This window comes from Theobroma cacao, chromosome 7 (assembly GCF_053813885.1).
Source record: "Theobroma cacao isolate CCN51 chromosome 7, ASM5381388v1, whole genome shotgun sequence".
NCBI classification, from domain to species: Eukaryota; Viridiplantae; Streptophyta; class Magnoliopsida; order Malvales; family Malvaceae; genus Theobroma; species Theobroma cacao.
The window spans coordinates 4,720,366-4,744,258 of NC_142645.1; the positions used below are offsets into that span (position 1 = coordinate 4,720,366).

The following is a 23,893-nucleotide window of genomic DNA, read 5'->3' on the forward strand; positions in this document are numbered from 1 at the left end:
CAATAACAGGGGCAAAGGAAAGACATGAAAAATACATAGTATAGTGCTTGTCTGCTTTGACTGTTTGATCAGAAAAACAAAAAGTAGCATGAAAGAACACCTTTGTTAATTAATTAGTCTTTCTTCACGGCCATTAGAGGAGAGGAATTTCTTAGTGGCAAAGTATGTGGTAGCTTCTCACAAAGTATACTGTTCCAAGATTTGGGTTGAGGTGTTCTTTTGACATGCACCGACCAGCTGAAGAATTAGTAAAAGGGACGGAAAATGGAAGGAAAAGAATTGGGGGAGGATTGGAATTGGATAGGAAGGAAAATTATAGGGCTCAACCATTTCAAGGCTTGGCCTTCATTTGACTGCAAAACTTTTTTTTTTTTTGTTTATTTAAATTGTAAATTCTATGTAAATAAGTACGTCGAAATTTACTTATACGTATTAATCAAATATTTTCATTTAAACGAATATACTTTTAACAACAGAATATGTAGTTTGAATATTTATAATGGTGAGTTTCCCTCTCGTTTCCTCTCTTTTATCTAACCTTTATTCAAAGGGTTAAGTTCAAATGTTTTTTCTCTCAGGAAAATTATAATTTTCCTTTCTTTGTCATCTCCTAATTTTATTTATCAATGGAGTATCTTGTACACCACACACGGATCATGTAACACAATACTCGTGAAAGAAGGCCATAGGTTAGTCATATTTTATATTCCAAAGGCAAAGTATACTTCTATATTTATTTTTTGGAGTCAAATGACTCTCATTGATTAAGTAATACTTATGCTTTTACTATGTTTTGAGGCGCAAAGCTAGAAATTACTTGTCAATTGGGAGCAAAAATTGTTTAAATATTACACTTGTCTTATCAAAGTTTTTATTATTTTGCATAAACAAAATCCTAGTAGATTCATTAATTACACTGTAATTTAATCCTTTTATTAATGAATATTTTTGTAGTCGATTTGGATTGAATTTATTAGTTAAAATTTTGTGAAGTTCTTCATTTGAAATGATTAAATCAATATTAAAATTGTTAAAGTATCATAGGTGGAATAAAGGAACATCACAACCCCTCCTGTGCATATATGCATATAAGAACCTGATAACAACCTATAACAATTATATATGGAATCAAACTACACGATAAATTTTGCATTTGAACATTTAGTTCATTAGTTAGTACATAATTTCCTTACTTAAAGAGTAAGGTTTGAATTTCTCTTTTTCTAACATATTTTCCTATAAAAATTTCAAACTACACGATAAATTTTACATTTGAACATTTAATTCATTAGTTAGTACATAATTTTCTTACTTAAAGAGTAAGATTTGAATTTCTCTTTTCTTAACATATTTCCCTATAAAAATTTACCATAAATTTTTTTTCTTGAATCTTGAAAAAGTTACGTTCAATCATTCATATAGTATTATTACATGACATTTTAACCGAAAGTAAAAATAATAATATTTTATGATATCATGTCAGCTGAAGGAGCAAATTTAATGAAGAATTCAACAATTCGAACTCTAATTTCTCCAAGGAAGTAACTAAGAAGGCATGAGAGAACCAAGTACCAAAACCTACGGCCAATCAAGTAAGCCCAAAGCTATTTCCTCGACATTCAACATTGGAAGAAGCAAGAACAAGCAGACATTCGACCACGTGCAAGATTGAAAGCTTCTTCAAGGGATATAGAAGCAGACAGCTCCAAACATGTTGTCCCTAAGGCATCTCTGTCACTTTCAAAGCCATTGTCATGAACATGGAAAACCACCTACCAGAGTCAGCATACTGCCTTTGTAATTACGCGTTGAATTTTAATAATTTAATTTAATTTTGTACTATGATGATATCTTATCAAACCCATTTTGATTCATCATTTAATTATTATTTTTTTTGTCGTCAACAGTTGTCTATCGTAACTTTGATAAATAATTTGATTTTTATCCATCTTATACGTTGTTATTCATCTCAACTACAAAAACAGAAATTACCGACACAATTAAATAGTACTTAATTAACGTACATCGCAAACTCTATTTACATTCAATATAACATCTAATAAATAAATTGATAAATAAAATTTGTTATAAAATTAGTTTAAATCTACATCTCTTTTAAAGATAAAGTTTCGAGATCGGAGATTTGTAATAATTTTGTTAAAATTGAGGATAGTTTCTGGGCCTCAAAGTAGTGATGGGTCTCTATCAAAGTAAAAGGCTGTTGTCATATAAAATATACTCCAGCTAGCCCCATAGCCCATGTGATTGGACCATTGAAGTCAAAACTGGGCTGGACTTACCACTTGGTTATATAGTGCATAGGCAAAGCATCACTCTTTTTCCAAATAAAATTTTAAAAAACTCGTGTTATTTGTCTCGATACTTTTGTCTTAGATATTAGATAAATTTGAAAGTAAAATTTATCAATTTATAAGTAAATCAAGTATAGTCGCGTTGAGAAATAGAAGTGTTAAGATAAAGACAATGAGACGAATAATATTTTTTAATATAAATTATAAATTATTATTATCACATTCTTACAATTTAATTAGTGAAAATTGAACTTTTTTAACCTTAGACAAGGAATTCTTAGTACTTTATGGGTATGAAAAATTGCATTTGTAGAATGAATAAGTTGCTTAATTTGACTTTCATATCTAAATTACTAAAGAGTGATGAACCACTACTTATTTTTGCATTAATGAGTGGACCAAAGCAAGTTTATATATCTAATAAGTTGCAGCCTCACTGATCACATGTATAGAAAGATAGATCAAGGTTTGACAAAAGAATGATGCCACCTTAGTTTAATTTGGAATTGTCAACTATATATGAGTATTGACTTACCAGCTAGCAGCATGTTCTTAACTTCATACTTGTTATGATCAAAGAGTTAATAACAATAAAATAATTTTAACGTATATTATATATATATATATATATTTGATGACGATTTTCGTACTTATATTTAAAGATGTAACATTTGAACTTGAAAATAACTTATCATATGAGTTTATCGAAAGCTTAATTATACCTTTCAAATTAAAGTTTTTCAACTAATTTCATTATGATTAAGCTAAAGGTATTGAGGATAAAAGCCAAATTATGATCTATTTTGTTAAGTTAGGAAGGAAAACAAGTTCTATCAAGTAATTGAGATGTTAACTAGAAATTGCATTTATTATGAGATCATGTATGACTCTTTTGGCTGCTTGCATTAGGGAGGAGAGACTTTACTTGCTTGGTAATGTTGGTGGTGGTTGCAATTTCATCTCAAAGTCTCAATGAAAATTAATTGAAGGGAGGAAAATGGGTCAAATAGACCAAATACAGTTTCCTACTCAGATAGGTACTTGGTCATCATCATGGACAAAATGTCATAATATATCCAGCTAAGGAAAGATAAATGGTTGTTTTTTATGATAAGCTTCCCATCAACCCCACATGACTGAAGCAACATTTGCTCATACTAACCTTATTATCACAATGGTAAAGTATATGAAGGCAGCTTTTTCTTTGCTTGTTTTTCTGAACCTCATGAATCCAAATTTCCCTGGCCTCTTGCACCAGCATATTCATGTCTTTTGCACCTTTGCCTCTATTTCAAGATAAGAAAAAGAAACCAACAATAATCATTCCGCATTACTCTTTATGTTCATATAGATTCTTTTCGATACTTTTTGAATCAATAATAAATTAAAAACCATGAATTTTGATCATATGGTTTGGAGTTTGGATCCTAAGAACCAAAATAGCAAAAACCCAAAGTTCCAAATACCTTATAATTATTAACTGATAAACATTGATATGATGCCAAAGGTGAGACAAAAGCAATTGATATATCTTGTTAGGTACCATTTGACAACTTGTGCAAACAGCTCTTTACAATGGCCCAGAAATAATGGAACTTGAATAAATAATTGCCTCATCCTCTGTGGAAACTTTGGTTGCACCAGAACTAATTACAAAGTACAATGTGGGAAGTGAGTAGCAAGGTTGTTGATGAGAAACAATCATTAGGACCCTCCTAATTGAAGTTGGGTAGGGTAGAAATCTTTTATAATTATACAATTAATAGCACATATTCAATGAAAGCTATATTTGAACCAACAATCAAACTTTGGGGTCCTGGCTAATTTGGAGGTGATTTTGATTGCAGAAGGCCCCCACATCCTGGCATAATTTCATAATTTGGGGTAACAATTATAAACCCAGATTAGGTTCATTTACAAATATATTAGATTCATGCTAATTGGTGCATGATTCAGTTCCAAGAGAAATCCATCCGACTGAGTGAACATGAAGGAGTATGTGTATGGTATGGAAGTGAGTGCCTTGCAGTACTTGCTTGTCAGGGATGAAAGCTGCTGTAGTTTTTGTGGTTGGCAATCCTGGAACAAGGAAGAGTGAGAGTGATTATTCTTTGCCCACCATCTCACTCTTTCTTTCTACAGACCCGAGTGAAACTGACAGCAAAGCAAAACATGAAAGGGAGAAAGTAAAGAAACGACCTCTCAACTAACAAACCTGTACAAAATACAACCTGAAATGAATTAAGTTCATGAAAATTTGAACAAGAAAATGAAAAATTTGATGGATGCAACTGTCGGTCAGTGGGACCCATGTTCCATAAAAATATCAGCAAATTCTTGTTTCCTTCCTCTCCTTGTGATCCTGGAAACTTTCCCATGTGCTAAAGCTAGCTTCATCAACTCTTTGCTGGCAACTGGCTAGTTTCTTATTTGCTTTTTCCTTCTGTTTTCTCTAGTTTCCATAATATGCAACATTCTTCCAAGCTAAAACAAAAAACAAAAGTACAAAAAAAACCCTGCAAAAAGAAGCAGCACAAGATCCAATGAAAAAACTTCCCAACAGTATAGCATTACATTACCTGAAAACCCCATGAGTTTCTTAAGCTTTTCCCATGTTTAGTCTGTCAGCACAACAGAAAAAGAACGACCCAGGTTCTGTAAGAATAGTAAGCAACTGAAAAAGGAAAGAAAAATAACTACTTCCAACAATGGATGAACTCAACCTATGAAGATTTAGAGTTTGCTTCTCTCTCTGTCTGTCTGTCTGTCGGTTTCTCTCTCTCTCTCTCTCAGGAACTGCTGGTATCAGTCTTAAGGCGTAACTATGGACTTCAGGACACGTCTTGATTATGCTTTGTTCCAACTCACTCCAACTAGAACCAGGTAAGTTAATTTGGTTCTTTGATTTTGCATGAAGTATAAAATATGTGATCTTGGTTTTCTTTTTCATTTGGTCATTCATCTGAGAAAGTTGGTTCTCGTTTTGCGTCTGAAATTGAAGGTGTGATCTGGTGATTTTTGCTGGGAAAGAGACTGAGAAGTTGGCATCAGGATTGTTAGAACCGTTCATTTTACACCTCAAAAGTGCTAAAGATCAGATTTCAAAAGGAGGGTACTCCATAACTCTTCGTCCAGTAGGCTCAACTCCTTCCTGGTTCACAAAAGGCACCCTGCAAAGGTAAATTCAGGAACTGAATTGTTGAGTGATTTTTTGTTACAGATGGACAAGTTGTTCTATAAGCTTCGTTTGGAAATGTGGAAAGATTTAGCAACAATTGTTGTTGAGCCATTATGTGGAATTTCCATATTTGGCAATTGTTGTCGAGTGTTTTTGACTTAGCCAGGGCATTGGATTATTGGGTTTAGGGCCATTATGCTGTAGTGAGGTTGTAACAGATTGGATTCCAAAGCACTCAATTAGAAAACTTGGATGATTGGTCAATTCGAAGATGTTTGATAACTCTACAGAATCATTTTTTGAATTTGGAGTAATCTGTTGACTGAACTCTTGAATGACTGCATTTCAGTTAATCAGTGTTTACAGATATGGTAATATCTTAGTTAATTTCCATCTTTTGGGGGTTGGGGGATCTTGTTTTCGTTCTTTGCATTATTAAATTGGTTAATGCTTTTATGTTTTAACAGGTTTGTGAGGTTTGTTAGCACACCAGAGGTTCTTGAGAGATTTGTGACAGTAGAGAGAGAAATTGAACAGATTGATAATTCAATTCACTCAAATGAAGCAAATGCTGCTGGGGCAACAGAGGCAGATGGTATGTTTGGACCTTAAGTTTATGATGTTTGTGTCCGTAATCAAGCTGCAGCATTGAACCTTTTCTTTTCATGCAATTTCACATATTAGTTGATGAAATTCATCAATTTGTAATGATTGAGTTCTATGTGAGGGAATAATAGCAGCTGGCCCTTCAATTGAAAAGGGGAATCTTCACTGCAGATCTTTAGATTACAGTACAGTATGTCCTTTAAGCCCTGGACTAAATGCTAATGCAGAAAATTGTGTGATTTCATCCAATTTGGCATTGACAGGAAATGAGTCAGTTATTTCAGGAAATTTCCAAAAGTCAATTTCTTCATTTAAGGTATGTTCTGCCTTCTACCAAACATTGTTTCGTTTTGTTTCCTTGATAGCTCACATCTTAATTCCAGACTTCTACTATGATGCTGCATTTAGTCCAAAGGTGAACTCAATGGAACTGCTGATGCTGCGCAGGAAGAAAATTCCAAGTAAATACCTTGTCCTGCAATTAGTCATATTACCTTCATTTTACTGTACATTTCTATTGAAATGTTATTAATTGCTCAATGGGGTTGATGTGCAGGGCTCGTCTTCAACGAGTTCTGGAAACTAGGAAGAAAGTACTCTGTAAAGAACAAGCGATGGCTTATGCTCGTGCTTTGGTTGCTGGATATGAACCTGATAATATAGAAGATCTCATATCTTTTGCAGATGCTTTTGGTGCTTCACGTTTAAGGTATAGAAGGCCACTGTGGAAATGGAAATGATTTTCATCATTAGGAGTTAGGACTGTTTTTCTAGTGATAAAACTCGAGCAAATGTGTTGGCTATTATGAACACAAGACAGAATTGGAGCTTACTGGTATATATTTTTCTCATTGAAAAAGACACTTATTCCAAAAGTTGCAGCATCAGACACTTGAAGTTGAAGCTAAAGTTGATGGCAGCCTTGTTCATCCATGTCCAACACTTGGATAGACAATTGCTGGAAAATTTATATGTGTGTTTTTAAGATATTATAAATCCAAAATGAAGGACCATGTATCTTCAAGTTTGTTTGACTTTTAATTTTTCTTTTAATCTGCATATGGTTGCTGATTACTTGCTTTCATTTTTCACATAGCCATTGACAATTGTGTTGGAACTTTCATTCCACCATTTGAAATTTTAAAGTCCATTTATTTTTTGTCAGGGAAGCTTGCATAAATTTCATGGACTTATGCAAGAGAAAGAATGAAGATAGGCTTTGGATGGCAGAATTAGCAGCAATGCAAGCATGTCCAAGACCAGACTTGTCTTACCTCGGAACATCAGGAATCATACTTGCTGGGGAAGAAAATGATCCTAATCAAAATCTTATGATGAATTTCTCAAGCGGGAAGCAAAATGGTTCTGCTGATGCCTCTGATGCCGGGAGTGGAGATATTAACCCAGGTATGCCACTTTTGCCTCAAATGATGATCTATGATGAGCTATGACTTCCTCTAATTGCTTATGTAGACTAGTTCACTCCAATGGACTACTACTTCATGCTTTGACATCCTTCAAATTTATCTACAGATGGTAGCTTGCCATCTGCAGATGGTAAAGCCCAAGTACAAATGCCATGGCCACCCCATCTTCCTCAGTACATGCATAATTTTCAGGGTCCTGGATTTCAACAAATGCCTCCATATCAAGGCTACCTTTTCCCCGGTATGCATGCTGCCTCTCCATATTATCCAGGGAATATGCATTGGCCCCCAAATGTAGAGGATTCTAGTCTTGGTCGTGCTTGGGAACCAGATGATCGTAGAAATCATAAATCATCTTCTAGGAGCAAGAAGAAATCTTCACGTGGTAAGGGAGATGAAACTTCAAAGCAAGATGAATCCACTGAGCCTAGCGATTCCAGCTCTGAGAGTGAACCAGAAGAGCAGGTGCATAAGAAAAAGCATGGAAAGAAATCCTCAAGAAAGGTTGTCATCCGTAACATTAATTACATTTCTTCCAAGAGGAATGGGGAAAAGGGCAGTGATTCTGAAGAGATTTCTGATGAGGATGAGTTCATTGATGGAGATTCTCTCAAACAGCAAGTAGAGGAGGCTGTTGGATCACTGGGGAGACATCATAAATCTACTTCACGTCATCATAAGAAACACGATGGAAGCAAGCATCGAAACACTGTTTCATATGATGAAGAAGAACAGGAAGCTAAGGCTTCTAACGCAAAAAATCCTGAGGGAGAAAAAAGAAACAACCCCTGGGATGCTTTCCAGAACCTTCTGTTGCAGGACAAGGATTTGGATTCCTCAGAAGTAGATCCACAACCAATAAGGTTGCAAGAGGAATATTTTGCAAGCAAGGGCTCTGAGGATGGAAGGTCATCAGCATTTAACCCGAACTCTGAGCGAGCAGCAAAGCAAAAATCAATGTCAAGTGATCCATTTCTGGCCACACAGATGGATAGGGGTCATGAAGGTGACACTCGAGGTAGAAATTTTGGAACTAATGAATTTGGTGGCTCGGTTTTTAAGAGAAGAGAGAGCACAAATGAGGAGTTGTTAATTCTGCAAGGAAATGATTCTGGGATTAATTCACATGCTTTTATCTCTGATTATGCCGCAGAGTCTACTATGATCAAAAGTCGCAAAGAAGGAGAATGGTTTATCAACAACCAACTGGATAAATCAGCAAATCAGGATGAGATCATGGGCCTCAAAATGTTTGATGGGGATCATGCTTCTTCATTAGCTCGTGACCGTTTCAACACTGAGACAAACAAGAATGATGTTTTCGTTGATGACTCTTTCATGATTCAGGGTCCATCAGTGGGAGATGATCAATCTGATTCTCAGTTACGGATAGGTATAGGCATGGTTCCAGAAATTGAAGGTGCTCAATACGAAAATGGCAATTCAGAAAATGCACAGAAGGCTGCTTCTGTTTCCTACGAGCCAGATGACCTTTACATGGTGCTTGGGCGTGATTCAGCTGAGGAAAATGCCATGACTTCTTGGACTCCAGAAATCGACTATGAAATGAACGTATTATCTGCTGAAGCGAATGGAAGACACTCTGATGTTGAAACAACTGGTGCTGATGACAAGGGTGCTAATGGTAAAAACCGTGGAAGTTCTGAGCGTAAACTTTCAAATAAAGAAGTCCGTTCTAGAGTTCCAAATGGATCTCTTGTCAAGAGCAAATCAGACATAGCAGCAAAGACCAGGAAACCTCCAGCTGGAAGCAGAACCACAGTACGGAAAACTAAATTTGATCAGGTATTTATCGACCTGTAGGTTCTAGTTGGTTGCCTGACAGAAAGAGGGAAAGTAGACTGCAATACTAAAATGTTGCCAAGAGTTTTGATGCATTGCTTTATTTAACTTTCATTTTTTTCTTGGAACCATCCAAAACAACAAGAGAGTGTATGCATTTCCATTTTCCAATTGTGTTTGACACCATATAATGCTTATGATGCCTTAGCACATATATATTTCCAATTGTCTTGTGCATTAGAAAGTGGTAATGCGGTTCGTATATGGTATAAGATGTTGCATAATGACATCTGTTTCTGATTTCTGGTCCTTGCCTGTCTATTTTCAAATAGGAAGAGGAGAATCGAAAGAAAATAGAGGAGTTACGGATTCAGCGCCAGAAGAGGATTGCTGAGAGGAGTGTTGCTAGTGGTGCTAATCCAGTTACTTCCAGGAGGAGCTCCACAGAAAATAAAACTTCAACGATTTCCATGAAGAGTCAACCTTTGACTCAGGACACTAAGAAATCACCAAAGCCAGTCCTTAGAAGTTCCACTATAGAACGCCTTGCAACTGCAAGGAATACTTCAAAGGCCTCATCAGCTGAATCAAAAGCCAGCCAGCCCAAAAAGTCAACCTTGAAGGAAAATGGTTCTTCAACAACAGTATCTCAGAAGACTGCTCCTGTTGAAGATAAGAAATCAAGCTCAAACAAAGTCAGAGCTTCAGATAAGAAAAGTGGCCCAAACAAAGTACTTTCCAGTGACTCTGTTGCACAAGGAAAGGACTCCAAAGAGGTCACAGTAGCATTGCCAACGGAGCCAGCAGCACCCAGAGAAACTCAACCTACTGACATTGTTGATGATTTCAAAGACATTCAGGAGTTGCAGAGTACTTCAATAGAAAAAACTGAAGAAAAGGAAATTTCTCAAAGAAACACATCAGAGGACAGAAGCTCCAATGGGAATATGCTTACTGAAGATAAGCCAGTGCAATTAGATCATGTAAAAGGTGACGAGGAATTGACTAAGGCATCTACTGTTGTTTCTGAGGACAAAAGAGCACCAGAAGATTTTGTTGAAGATATTCCTGAGATGACAGTTCATCCGTTGCCACCACTGCCTGTAAAGACTGTTAAGTTTGCCACGGTAAATATAGAAGGGAATGGTGGAATGAATGAAAAGTTTCTGTCACCTAGGATTTCTGAAATAGAGATCTCAACTCCGCCGCCAAATGATGGAATGAACACAGAACCAGTGCACTCCAGGAAGAAATGGAACGATGATGAAACCTCTCCTAAGGCAGCCAAAGGTTTTAGAAAGCTCCTTTTCTTTGGACGAAAAAACCGAAACTCTCCTACTTACTGATTTCATAGACCTAGTTAATTCTTGCTAGCAGCTTAGTGTGTGCTTGTCATTCCATAATGCCTCTGCTTCAGGTTCCAGGTTTTTCAAGAGATGCAGGTGGAACATATCAATAAGGCCTTTGGTGTTGTTGCCTTTCAAGGATTCATGATATTAAAAGGAGAAAAAAAAAAGATTCATAATGTAATTTATCTTTGTTTGATATATCATGTTGTAAGGGTTTAAACACATTCTTTTTCTTTGGTATGCCTTTGTAATCTGCACTTGTATACACATTTGAGTCATTTTTGAATCATTTGTAATTTTTATTCAAATCTTTGATTTTATGATCCATATGAAGACCTGTAATCTTTCTTAGTAGGTGGACTCTAAAAGGTGTTACCCATGGCTAACTAGTCAATCCACTGATTTCAAAAAGTACAGATAAAAGGCTGTATCTTCGACTTATTAGCACTTACATCGAAGCATCCAACAAGCTGTATGTGCTACAACCTGCAATGACATTTCCTGAACAGATGAGTAACTCCTCTTCGAAATGGGCAGTCATCACTTAGTCCTCTAAATTTGAAAAAAATGAGAAGCTTTTTTGTCATCTATACTCTGCCTTGAGATCCTTAAGTCTAGCCACTACATTTTCATACTCTGGGAGATTCGGATGCACATGGCTTGAGCCAGAGGAATTCCCTTCTTGTGCTTTCCATTTATCGAGTGAACCATCTAAAGAAAGACGAGCATTTGCCAAAACCTTACAGTTTTTCCTTCTTAAGGGACCCTCCATGAAAGAATTGTGATATCTACTTTCAGGAGTCACAGATCTCCTGGTTGAACGCATGACAGTCAAACTTTTTGTCACATAATTCTCACAGATGCCAGTTTTCTTCAGTTCCAAGTCATCAAGATACACAATAGATGTTTCATAAATTTGAGGTGTAGAACTATCTAAAGAAGTCCTGGTTGATGAAACTTCAAGCTTGTCAACTAAAGCTGCTTTTTTTGTAATCTGAGTAGAGCTATAGTAGCCATTCGAGTCATTGCAAGATTGGCTTGGAATGGCTGCCAAAGTTTTACAACATGACATATCGTTCCTTGGCTTCTCAAACTCAGAAAGTTGTATCCAATGCTCATCGATGTCACTGGAAATATCTTGGATTTCAATATCCAGCACTTCAGCTTTCTGCTGAGAGTAGCATTTCTCATAAACCTGAAGCTGCAGCCCAATGAAAAACCTGAGTATCAGTCTGTAAAACAGATTAGTAACATAAAAGAAGAAATGCAAATTCACATCAGAATTTTCTACCGTGAACCTACATCAGGATCCTGAAACACAAGAGGAAGATCACACTCTTTAGCTATTTCATTAATTAACTTCTGCTTCATGTTATCTGGTACTGAAGTAATGCATAGATTCTGCTTAATCTGAAAATTCACTAGATTCCCTGGTCGCAGTTCGACATTCGCCAGCTCAAATTGGCAACCATATCGTTCCTTCAGCAGGCTTCGTAATAGATGTAGCTCAGGCAGTTCACCACACCTAGAGGCAGCAAAAACTAGACTTGACACAGCTTCAGTAGCATCTATTGGCAATGTGTGCCAGGAGCTGCAATAATAAATTGGAACACTTTTGAAATATTGCAAGATACTTAAACAAGAATAAACATGATTTATATGCACAGCAGTTGAAAAACTTTAGGTAATTTAGAAGTAACAACATCAAGTTCAAGGTTATGTACCTTTGCTTGGTAATATGGGAAATGTTGGAGATGACGCATTTACAAAATTGTTCAATCTGATCATAGGCACACAACAGGCACTGATCTTTATAGAGCTGTATAACCTGAAGATTACAAGGGAAGTAAGTTATCACAGAACAAAAAATATTCTCAAAAATCATGTGCACTTCAGAGAAATATACTATTGAATGTTTATAAAGCCTAAAAGTTACATAGAGCCATCAACTAAGCAGAACACTTCAGGGGAATCTAAAGAAATTGACAAAAAGTACATGGTGCAATACATATTAAAGAACGGGTTAATGAGAGAAACATACCCTTTCCAAGGCTCTTTGAAGCAGCCCATCTTGGAGGAATTGGGCAATATCAGCCCTTGACTGCCTTATGATAGACTCCCTCCTATTCCTCAGGGTAGTTATATGACCTTGAACTTGCTTGATCAGGCTCTTGCTGCAGAATAAGGAGCAAGTCACATGTCTAACACCAAAACTAAACTGGTAAAGCCAACAAAATTCACCATTTGTACTGTTATTATTGTACATAAAGCTTTCGAAATTTATTGACATGAACAGCTTACAAAACCTATCTTATCCCTTACATCAGAGACAAGCTTGAATGGTACTGTCTAACTATGTATTTCACCATGCTGATACAAATTGTCTTACAGTTAAGTACTGGGATTCCTGCTATAAAGTTAACACAGACACATAAGAAGTTAAGAAAAAGACATGGTTTGTAAAAAGAATCAATAACCAAACAAAGATCACTTAAAGCTGCTGTCTGTCAATACCATTTAGCTGCTTTTCTCCACCTTCCCCCTGCAGTACATGCAAACACAGCTTTTATGGCACCCACCCACATTGCCAACAAAAAAAAAAAAAAATTTGCAGATCAAACAAAGAATTTGCAAATAGAATTAAAAAATAAAGAATGTGAAGACTGTCTTACCCCACTATGGTTGTGCTAGTATATATATTTGTATCACTCCTTTAGTGACACAAATAAATATGGAATGTATATATATATATGAGTATGTACACATTTATAACCTCAGTTATATACAACAAATAATACCAAGCTTACCATAAATAAAAAATTAAGAACCTGAGAATTCACTATTTTCCTTATTAGGGTCATGTAGTTACCATGAAATATAGCTTATGTTTCTCATACAATCTTCTAGAAATTAATATTTCTTAATTGTGTTTTTTTCTTTTTTATTCTTTTTATTGTTTTTTTATGGATCAAAAGGTTTTGAAAACAACTCGATTAATCACTTATTAATTCTTGAAAAATAATGTGACATGGTATTAATCACAGATGTTTAATATTTTACAATGTAACATAATTGTGAGAAATTCATTATGAACAGTAATGATTTTGAAATGGATAGTAATTTTTGAAAAAACTAGAATTATGATACGATAATTATGAGACTTTATTACCCAAATATCAAATCAATCATGTAATACTAAACGTTCATCAAATCATCATGGCAGAAGATCTTGACCGTTTTCTTTACAGCAGTCAAGACATTACATTCCACTACGTGGCAAAATCTTATTGGCTGGAAGGTATAGAATGATCTGTGGCCAGACTGTACTCTATGACAAAAAAGCCCTTTTCTCTGTTTTTGTTGTTACCCGTTTATTATTTAATTTCGTCGGTAATACGCACTATTTAATACGTCGCCGTATGAGGTAAGAAATCAGATTTGTTCACGTGTCCAGCAAACGAAAGGTCTGTGATTTTGTCGCCTTTGGGTAGTGAAAGCATCGAGTTCCCTTCACCGACAAATCTGTTCACATCAAAATCTTGACATTAATGTGGACCATATTAAATACATGTATTATAATTTTTTAATTTTTTATAAAATATAAAATTCAACATTTTATGGTTGCAATTTGGTAAGTTATAAGTTGGACTTTTGCAAAAATGCCATATAGGGGTGGACGAAAAAATAATGCAACACGAGAATTTTTCAAGAAGTCATTCGATTTAATATTAGTTTCGTCCATATTTGTTTAAAGAATTTTAATAAGATTCGGTGTATTCGTGTTAATATAATCACATCTAGATATTATTATTTACTAAAAATCCTCGATTTTATTACATATGATTTATCGTGATAATGAAACAAGGAATTCTCGATAGAATTGAGAGAATGAAATGTTAAAAATTGAAAATTACATTGCAATCATACTTTACTTTAGTGGGTACAAATTCTTTTTCATGAAACATAACAAATCACCCTTCCCAATCTTTTTTCCTTTTAAAGTGTGCAATACAAGCTATAGATGTTGGTACCTTACGCTACAAAAAGTTGTACTCCAATATTCCTTTTGAGGATTCCAAAAGGCAGTTAATTATGGCGGGTATTTATTCCCTTTCTACCTAAAGGAGCCTTCCAACTAACTTCACTTTCCCAGCAAGGCATCTCCCTGCAATGACCAAAGTACATTGTGCTTTAGACTCTTGTACATTCACTTCCCAAGATACCCAAATTACCCTTTTAACGAACTTCTCCCTCCAAAAACTAAAACCCTTGCTTTAAGTTACTTGTACGTTGCGCTTTAATCGGTTGTACTTGTATCCAATTTTATTAATACTTGAACCGGTTTAGCATGTTGTACTCTAATGGTGTTTGCAAAGCTGGTGAAAACCCCATTTTCAAGCTATGGTGAGATGTCATTTTCTGCTGAAAATTACATTATAAAAAATTGGTTTTTTTTCCCATAATTTTTATGTTCATTTTAATCATTTCATTGCTTCTACAATACTGATAGTGATTTTTGTATATTTAGAGAGGGAGAGTTTGAAAGAGAAAGAGCAAAGCAAAGAGAAAGAAGCCAGAGAACAGAGAAGGGAAAAGGGAGCTAGATCTTGTTGGGTTATTGAAGCTAGCTCCATATATCCATGGCTTCCAAGTTACTTTTGATTGCTGTCTTTATTCTTGATCTCATTGCTTTTGGTTTAGCTATTGCAGCTGAGCAAAGAAGAAGCACTGTGAGTTTTACTTTCCCCTTCACTTTCTTGATGCATTTTGTGGTTGACATAAGTTTATACAATCACTGGGTTTATTCTTGCTAAAAATGAAGATAAATATAGAAAAACAGTGGTAATCGTTGATTTAGCTTTCTGGGGTTGTTAGCTGTATGTATGAAATTGTTGCTTCTCTCAATGTAGAGAAAGAAAGATACTTTTCCTCTCTCTTTTTCCTGGTTTTTGGCTAAGAAAGAAAAGAACCGATTTTTCTAGTTTTTAGTACATTGATAATGTCTAGTTGTTATGTTGCTTACTGTGATTGCTAGCTGCACATGTAAATCTGCTGCTTTTGTTGCTTAAAGAAACTTCCTTTTCATCTTTTGGCTAAGAAAGAAAGGAAATGACTTGATCTTGGTCTTGGTCTTGGGCAATAAGGGTAGTTTGACAACATAGTATTCAAGCTTAAACCTTTTTTTTTTTTTTGGATTTCCTTCATATTATTCTCCTTTCAGCAAAGAAACAGGAGGGAAAATATTATTTTATCAGTTACAATTCTCAATTGTGTAAAAACTTACCAGATCTTAGCTAAATTTCAGTGAAAATGGTAGATCTCTGTGTTTTTTTCAACCTGAGCAATGGTACGGGGTGTTGTGGATCTAATGAAAGAACTTGTCTTTGGTAGATTTAGAGGCAAATCTGATTTGTCTTTGGAGCAATATTTTGTGAGCAGAGGAAGTAGTACCTGATTTATGGTGGTGACTTAATTATTATTGAGAACCAAACATCAAGATGGTTGAATTAGTCTACATTAGTTAGAGATGACATGAAATGTAAAATCATTGTTTTTCGGACCTTATATGATAGTATAATATTAAGTTTAATGGGTGATCTTCAAACATGGTGACACGTTCCATTATTAAAATCAGATAAATACCTGAGTTTTCATAAATCAAGTGGGGCAATTAAAAGATTAAACTACTTTCAAAACCAAGAACAACTGGAAAGCAATTACTTGGGTGCCTGATATTATCTATTTCTTCCGACTACTACTAGCTCCATTTGTTACCAAACCCCTTGACAGTGAGCAATGGGTACAGGTTTTTCTGGGTTCATTTGACCATCCAACTTGGCATCAGGCTGGATGGGGGTTGTAATATTTTTTGTGTTTATTGAAAAGAATTGTTAATTTTGTTTAGAGGGAAAGTGATTGCTAACCTAAAGGCATCAACTCCTGTTCAACCTGGAGGTTTTGAATTCACCTGTCCTATATAAAAATGCAGCTAACTTATGGTGTATCTTTGTGCAGGCCAAGATTGTCCAGGACAGTGAAGTTAATTATAACTATTGTGTCTATGACTCAGACATAGCAACAGGCTATGGTGTTGGTGCATTTTTGTTCCTTATGGCTAGCCAAGCCCTCATAATGGTTGCAAGCCGATGCTTCTGCTGTGGAAAGGCTTTAAACCCCAGTGGTTCAAGGGCTTGGGCAGTTGTCCTTTTCATAGTCTGCTGGTATGTGACAAACAATTCACCCAAAGTAACTACTGATTGTTGGTTTCAAATCTCAATGACTGCAGCCACATTTATATTTATTTTGTAGATCTGATTGTATCAACTGATATTCTTGGGATTGCCTGTGACAGGTTGTTTTTCCTGATTGCTGAGATATGCTTGCTGGCGGGTTCAGTGAGAAATGCCTACCACACCAAATACCGGACCATATTCAGCGAGCAGCCTCCCTCTTGTGAAACTGTGAGGAAGGGAGTTTTTGGTGCAGGGGCAGCTTTCATTTTCTTAACTTCCATAGTCAATAAGTTCTACTATATTTGCTACTCCAGTGCTAGGGAGAACAGCTTCCAGGCTTATGGTGGAGAGACCGGTGTGGGTATGGGAACATACAAATAAATCATGGTTGAAAATGGGATTTATCTTATTGCAGTAGATGTGACTACATGGACTCTATGCCATCAATTTGCTTACTCCATTGTCTGTTCTTTTTCTGAGTTGCATTTCATGTGCTATGGGTTCCATATGGTAGGTGATAGATTGTATTTTGTGTCAGATTCATAAATTTTTTTCTTTCTTTTTTCCCCATTCCAAGATTTGTAAAATTTTTTGAAGTTTCTTTGTACACGTATCAATAACAAAAGATTGTTGTTTGTGTTCCAATCCGACATGATCTTCATGTAACTCCAATACAAAATCTATAGGCTATCACCATTCTCTGGAAGAATGCCTGTTTGTCATTCCCACAATCGATTTTGTCATACAACAATGTCGCAATGTTGACTAACTCTTAGATAAGATAGCAAATCGCATTAGGATTGTCATTCACCATGTATTTTTTTTATCAGTTAATTTGGTGGAGTTGCCTGCATGGGAAAAGAATATGGTTAAACTTGAAAATTTTTTTTCTCAATCAAATCTAGTATCTCCACTAGAATCAAAGATGTAGTCAGAACAGACTGTACAGATGAAAACCCATCAAAGTTTTATCGATAGAAAGACACTTAAAAACCAGATTTACATCATAAATCATATCATCACATAATGAACATGTCACCAATGAACCAACAACAGAACATAATATATAACTACAAACATCTCACACCATAAACATAAAACCTAAAACAAAGTCATCACCACAGACATTAACTTGAATGAGGTTAAAGATGATAAGAATCAAGTTGTATAATTAGATAAGATGTACTACAAATCAAGTTGTTTGAAACCATTGTTCTTTAACTAACATTATGCTTGATGAAATAAAAAAAATAGAAGAAAACTAAAAGATGGTAGAAATTGCAGCACCATGTCTTTTTATTGGGAGAAAAAGTATGAGACCCTTGTACCTAATTTTCACTGCTTTTATGGTATTGAAATTGCAAATTTGCAGTTGTGATCATACTCTAATTATCCACTCCAAATTTCACTTAGAAAACCATACAAACAAATATCATTAGATCCCATCAATCAGTCACCAATACATAGCATAAAAAATACAACCTAAATGGGTCACATATGGGCAAATAAGTTATTATAACCCAACCCATTTATGACCCACTCCATGCCCGCCTGTTTGTTACTTCTAAGCAAAGTCATGCCCACAACCATACATGGTGATGGGAGAGTGGTGCAATCTGATAGTGAGATGGGAAAGAAAGAGCAGACAAAGCTTCATGATTCTAATTCGAAAGCACAGGCAGCCCTTGAAACATCTGTATGCTAGGTGTTTTATTTTTCTGGAATATGTATGCTACAACATCTCACCTACACTGTCAAACCCTGCTTTGTAAAATAATTATTACGTCATTTACATGCTCGATAGAATTTTTGTATATTTAGGAAGTTCGAGAAATTGTTAAAAGACGATATTGCCCTTAATGGTACCATTGAGTCGATTAAGCCTCGAACTAGTTCAAATAGGAATTTTAAGGTGAAATTAAGAGTTTCACAGTTCAGGGATGACTCAAAATGGTAATTCAGAGTTTGAGGATCAATTTGGAGTCAAACCAGAATTTTCACTATCTAGGGGCAAAATCGTAATTTTTCCACTCACGGATAAATTTTGAGATTTTGAGAGAATTTAGATCACATTTGACAAATTGGAGAATGGTATGAGTATAAGGGATGAAAAATATGTCTATGGACATTTTTTTAGTTTTTGGGGCAAAAATGTAATTTTTCACTTTACGGGGGTAAAAGTGTAATTTTTAAAAATTTACCCCACCAAAACTTTGGAAAAGTCTAGAAATTTCATGGAAGACATGGATAAGTGAAGAGGATTGAGTGGTAGAAAAATAAAGTCAAAAAGATGACTAGAAAAAAATAAAATAATAAAATATTCAAAAGGTAAATAAAATAATAATATTTTATTAAGCCTATTAAAAGGCTTGAAAATTCCAGAATTATTCATTGGGAGGGTCAGCCAAAACCAGCAGGAGAGAGAGAGAAATAAGAACAAACCCTAGAGTGAGAAAATTCAAAGAAAAAGTGTGATTTTTCAAGGAATCAAGTGTTTAAAGGTATGATTTTTCAAGCTTAGCTTAAGATTTATCATTTCCATGCATTTCTCCTTATTTTCTATGGTTAAATTATGTGTTTTGATGATGGATTCAAATCTGATCATATGGGTTTAGAGAGAGAAAGTTGTTAGATTAATTTGATTTTGAACTATGTTAGTGTTTAGTGTTAGTTTAGCATGTTTATGAGTAAAACAACAAGAAAAATATTCATTTTCTCCATGAATTTCTCTAGGCTGAATCTAGCCAATGGTGTGTGAGGATGAGGTTGACTTTATTTTAAGAGAATTAGATGGAAAAATGATGAATTATGAGGTTGGAAATTAAATGGGAATTTTTGGTGCAAAAAAATTGAAATTTCTACCCACTAGGGGTAAAAGCGTAATTTGTGATCCGAACTGATAAATTGGACCACATTCATAGTCATTGAGGTATTGTGGATATAATTGGATAATTGAAATTGAAATGGATGGAATTGGAGTTGAATTGGAGATTTTAGAAATTTACACCGTATATAGGCAAGTTAGGTCGGACACTGTGATTAAGCAAATGTCCAAACATTTCACACCCTATCTAGTGCATACGCATGGATAAGAGCCTGAAATAATATATATTGATTTGACACAAATTATTGAATTTTTTGTGTCATGTATTGTGGATAGGTGGTGAGCTATTTGATACGGGTAAAAGACTACACCCGAGGACCGAGAATAGGAGTATATCTACTCCTAGTACAGTGAGTAAACTTACTATCGTCTTAATTATCTAGAGTAGATTTATTTAATTGTGTGATTTTATGAAAAAATGGTTTAATTGGAAAATTATTGTGTTTTATGGTAAAATGGGATTTTATAAAATAATTTTATAATATTTTTGAAAATTTAATAATGATTTCAAAAGTAGAGTAATTGGAGACCTATACTATGATTGTGTTGTTTATCCATGATTTTACATTAATGGCTTATGATAAATGTGGGTATGACTGGTTATTTTTATGATTTTAAGAATATGTGAACTGCTTTATTTGCCTTGAATGTGTTAAGTGAGCCATGTCATACTATTGTGATTTTATTGGTTGGTGGATTATAAAGTGGGCACTGCAGTGACGGGGGTTCTGTGGGCCAGCCTAATTAGAGGGGCACGGTTCCCAATTATTGAGCTTACCTCGATTGGAGAGGCGCGTAGGATAACTCCCGAGGTAGGATTTGAGTACACTTCACGCAGGCCACCACGTGAAAGTGGGACTCAGCCAACGCCAAGGAACGGCTGTGTTGTCAGAGGTGAAATGTGTTTGTGTGTGTGACAATAAACAGCCTTGGCGGTCTCGGTAAGATGCTTTCGCGAGGTATCCCCGAGAATGGATTTTTGGCAAGAGCCAAGTTTTTGAAAAGTGCATAAGCCATGTTGAGTAATTAGATGAAATCCAATTATTTATATGGGTTGAGATGAATTATTTTAATTGTCTCCTATTACTCGGCTTTAGATTATTTTGATGATGTTTGTCTACTCACTGGGATTTTATAATCTCACCCCTTCTTCCTATACATTTTTCAGGCTCAGAATAGGCAGTAGACTGTCAATTACATCGAGAAGTAAATTTCGGAGTTGCATCCTAGAAAGCAAGGTTATAGACTTAAACCTTCTCAGTTATTTGGGGGCTCACGTGTCATTGTAATTTAAAGTGCATACTCTAGTTTTCTATATTATAGTATGTATAAATTTATTTTGTTTTTATGTGCAGAAAATTAATTTTTTGATGTTTCAAAAATAAACATATATATATATTGTTTTACATTAAAATAGATTATTTTAATTAATATTTTTTGTTTATTTTATTATTCAAAAAAAAAAAAAAAAAGGAAAAAAAGAGAGAGGAATGGAAAAACTGGTACAAAAGCCTTGCGAGGTCTCGAGAGGCGTTCGGGGGAAGAATGTCTATCGAGGCTTCGCGGCGGTTGTCACGGGCTCGATGGGAGTTCCGGGTCGTGACAATTCGATTGGTATCAGAGCTTTTGGTTAACAAAGCATGGTTTTAAAGTTTTTGATTTTTATAGTTATTTTAAGAATTCACACTGGCACTGTGTGGCCCCGGGTTGAGTTAAACTAGGTTAAGTTAAGTTGGGTTAGGTAAAGTTGCATGTATGTAGAGTCTGAGATTACCTAAACTTGCTTCGTTTCCTTTTTAGATTACCATGCCTCCTCGACGTGAGCGCCCACTCCCTACTAGATCAGCTAGGAGGGGCAGAGGTCGTCTTAGGCAGGGTCAGCCAGACCTTAGAGGAGAGGAATCGACTGTGTCTCCTTTTCGAGCAACACTTGCTGCTGAACCGGTCGAGATTCCTCCGCCACCTACTAGCATTCCTACCGTGTCTCCTGAGGTAATTCAGGCAATGGCAGCCTTCTTTACCGCAATGGCTGGTCAAGCTCAGACTAGTCAGGTCCCACCTGTAGTGCCACCAGTTACTCCTTCAGTTCCATTGGCACATGATGTCTCTATTTCTAAAAAGCTGAAGGAGGCTAGACAACTGGGTTGCGTGTCCTTTGTGGGTGAGTTGGACGCCACCGCAGCTAAGGATTGGATTAATCAGGTTTCAGAGACACTCTCTGATATGAGATTGGAGGATGAGATGAAGCTGATAGTGGCTACGAGGTTATTGGAGAAGAGAGCTCGTACATGGTGGAATTCGGTGAAGTCCCGTTCCACTATTCTCCTAACTTGGTCAGACTTTCTGAGGGAATTTGATAGTCAATATTATACCCATTTCCATCAAAAAGAGAAGAAGAGAGAATTTTTGAGTCTGAAGCAGGGGAATTTAACTGTAGAAGAGTATGAGACTCAATTTAACGAGCTGTTGTCTTATGTGCCTGATTTAGTGAGGACTGAACAGGATCAGGCCGATTATTTCGAGGAAGGGCTCCGCAATGAGATAAGAGAGCGAATGACTGTGACAGGTAGGGAGCCCCATAAAGAGGTAGTACAAATGGCCTTAAGGGCTGAGAAGCTCGCAAATGAAAATAGGAGAATGCGAGCTGAGTTGGCAAAAAGGAAAAATCCGAATATGTCCTCTAGTCAGCCACTAAAGAGGAGCAAAGGCTCATTTGTTTCAGGGAGTGCTCCTTCTGTTTCGGTAACATCCTCTCGACCATCATTTTCACAAATGCAGCAGAGGCCTCCGAGATTCAGCGGATCTGCAGTGACTACTTCTGAAAAAAGTTTCGGAGGTTTTGATAGATGCAGAGAATGTGGAAGATTTCATGGCGGGGTGTGTTGGGGGCCTTTGCGATGTTTTCATTGTGGCCAGACGGGTCACTTTAGAACTAATTGTCCACAGTTAGGACAGGCCACTGTAGCTGCTCTATCTTCATCAACTCGTACGGACTTGCAGATGAGAGATTCCTCTGGAGCACAACCGAGACAGGGAGTAGCTATTCGACCTGATGTGGAGAGTAACACCCCAGTATACCCACCTTTCAAACCACTGACTCGTGCGTCAACAAAAGTTTTTACGGTAATGGAAGATGAAGCACGAGTCCAACCTAGAGAAAGTGAATGAAAAGTTAGGTGGAAATGTAAGATAATGATAAGAGATGTAAATACTAAGTTCTGAGAGTGTAAATAAAGCTTTTAAGAATAATATAATAAATGAGTTTATGTAAAATATCGCTATGGAATTTTCTTAATGTATTGTGGAAATTGGAGTTCAGAAATGCATAAGACATGAAAGATGAATCTTTGAGGCATTGATGAGAATGAAAGTGCAACCCCACATGTGTAGGGATTAGTAATATGGGTAACTAAAGTGAAGAATGATCCTGAGTGGTTCAAGATTTAAATTTCATGTATGATGAGTGATGTAGGTAGAGCAACGAAAAGAACATCTCAATAGTTAAAGGATTGTGGAAGAATGCTCAAACGAAGGAGATGACATGAGATGTTGAATATTGGATAAAAACTAATACCCCTATCTTTTCTTGGAGTTTGATAAGTGAAATTTTGGGGACAAAATTTTTTTTAAGGGGGGTAGTGTTGTCAAACCCTGCTTTGTAAAATAATTATTACGTCATTTACATGCTCGATAGAATTTTTGTATATTTAGGAAGTTCGAGAAATTGTTAAAAGACGATATTGCCCTTAATGGTACCATTGAGTCGATTAAGCCTCGAACTAGTTCAAATAGGAATTTTAAGGTGAAATTAAGAGTTTCACAGTTCAGGGATGACTCAAAATGGTAATTCAGAGTTTGAGGATCAATTTGGAGTCAAACCAGAATTTTCACTATCTAGGGGCAAAATCGTAATTTTTCCACTCACGGATAAATTTTGAGATTTTGAGAGAATTTAGATCACATTTGACAAATTGGAGAATGGTATGAGTATAAGGGATGAAAAATATGTCTATGGGCATTTTTTTAGTTTTTGGGGCAAAAATGTAATTTTTCACTTTACGGGGGTAAAAGTGTAATTTTTAAAAATTTACCCCACCAAAA

The 23,893-nt window shown here is 35.8% G+C and overlaps 3 protein-coding genes across 3 annotated transcripts; all 3 read left to right on the forward strand.

Annotated features, from left to right (window-relative positions):
• The first annotated feature begins 4,598 nt into the window (after positions 1 to 4,598).
• CIP7 (COP1-interacting protein 7) lies at positions 4,599 to 10,828 on the forward strand. The gene is made up of 9 exons (XM_007021275.3): positions 4,599 to 5,195; positions 5,314 to 5,490; positions 5,958 to 6,085; positions 6,360 to 6,412; positions 6,505 to 6,557; positions 6,653 to 6,805; positions 7,262 to 7,503; positions 7,630 to 9,329; positions 9,659 to 10,828. Exons 1-9 carry the CDS (start codon positions 5,137 to 5,139, stop codon positions 10,670 to 10,672), a joined length of 3,579 nt encoding a protein of 1,192 aa, XP_007021337.3. The 5' UTR covers positions 4,599 to 5,136; the 3' UTR covers positions 10,673 to 10,828.
• A 4,149-nt stretch (positions 10,829 to 14,977) lies between these two features.
• Positions 14,978 to 17,553, forward strand: LOC18593872 (uncharacterized). The gene is made up of 4 exons (XM_007021278.3): positions 14,978 to 15,079; positions 15,204 to 15,405; positions 16,691 to 16,896; positions 17,028 to 17,553. Exons 2-4 carry the CDS (start codon positions 15,316 to 15,318, stop codon positions 17,287 to 17,289), a joined length of 558 nt encoding a protein of 185 aa, XP_007021340.3. The 5' UTR covers positions 14,978 to 15,079; positions 15,204 to 15,315; the 3' UTR covers positions 17,290 to 17,553.
• Positions 17,554 to 19,307: 1,754 nt separating this feature from the next.
• Positions 19,308 to 23,043, forward strand: LOC148761489 (uncharacterized). Its single transcript, XM_088808469.1, has 4 exons — positions 19,308 to 19,409; positions 20,069 to 20,142; positions 20,961 to 21,030; positions 21,593 to 23,043. Exon 4 carries the CDS (start codon positions 21,599 to 21,601, stop codon positions 22,958 to 22,960), a length of 1,362 nt encoding a protein of 453 aa, XP_088664595.1. The 5' UTR covers positions 19,308 to 19,409; positions 20,069 to 20,142; positions 20,961 to 21,030; positions 21,593 to 21,598; the 3' UTR covers positions 22,961 to 23,043.
• Positions 23,044 to 23,893: the final 850 nt, after the last annotated feature.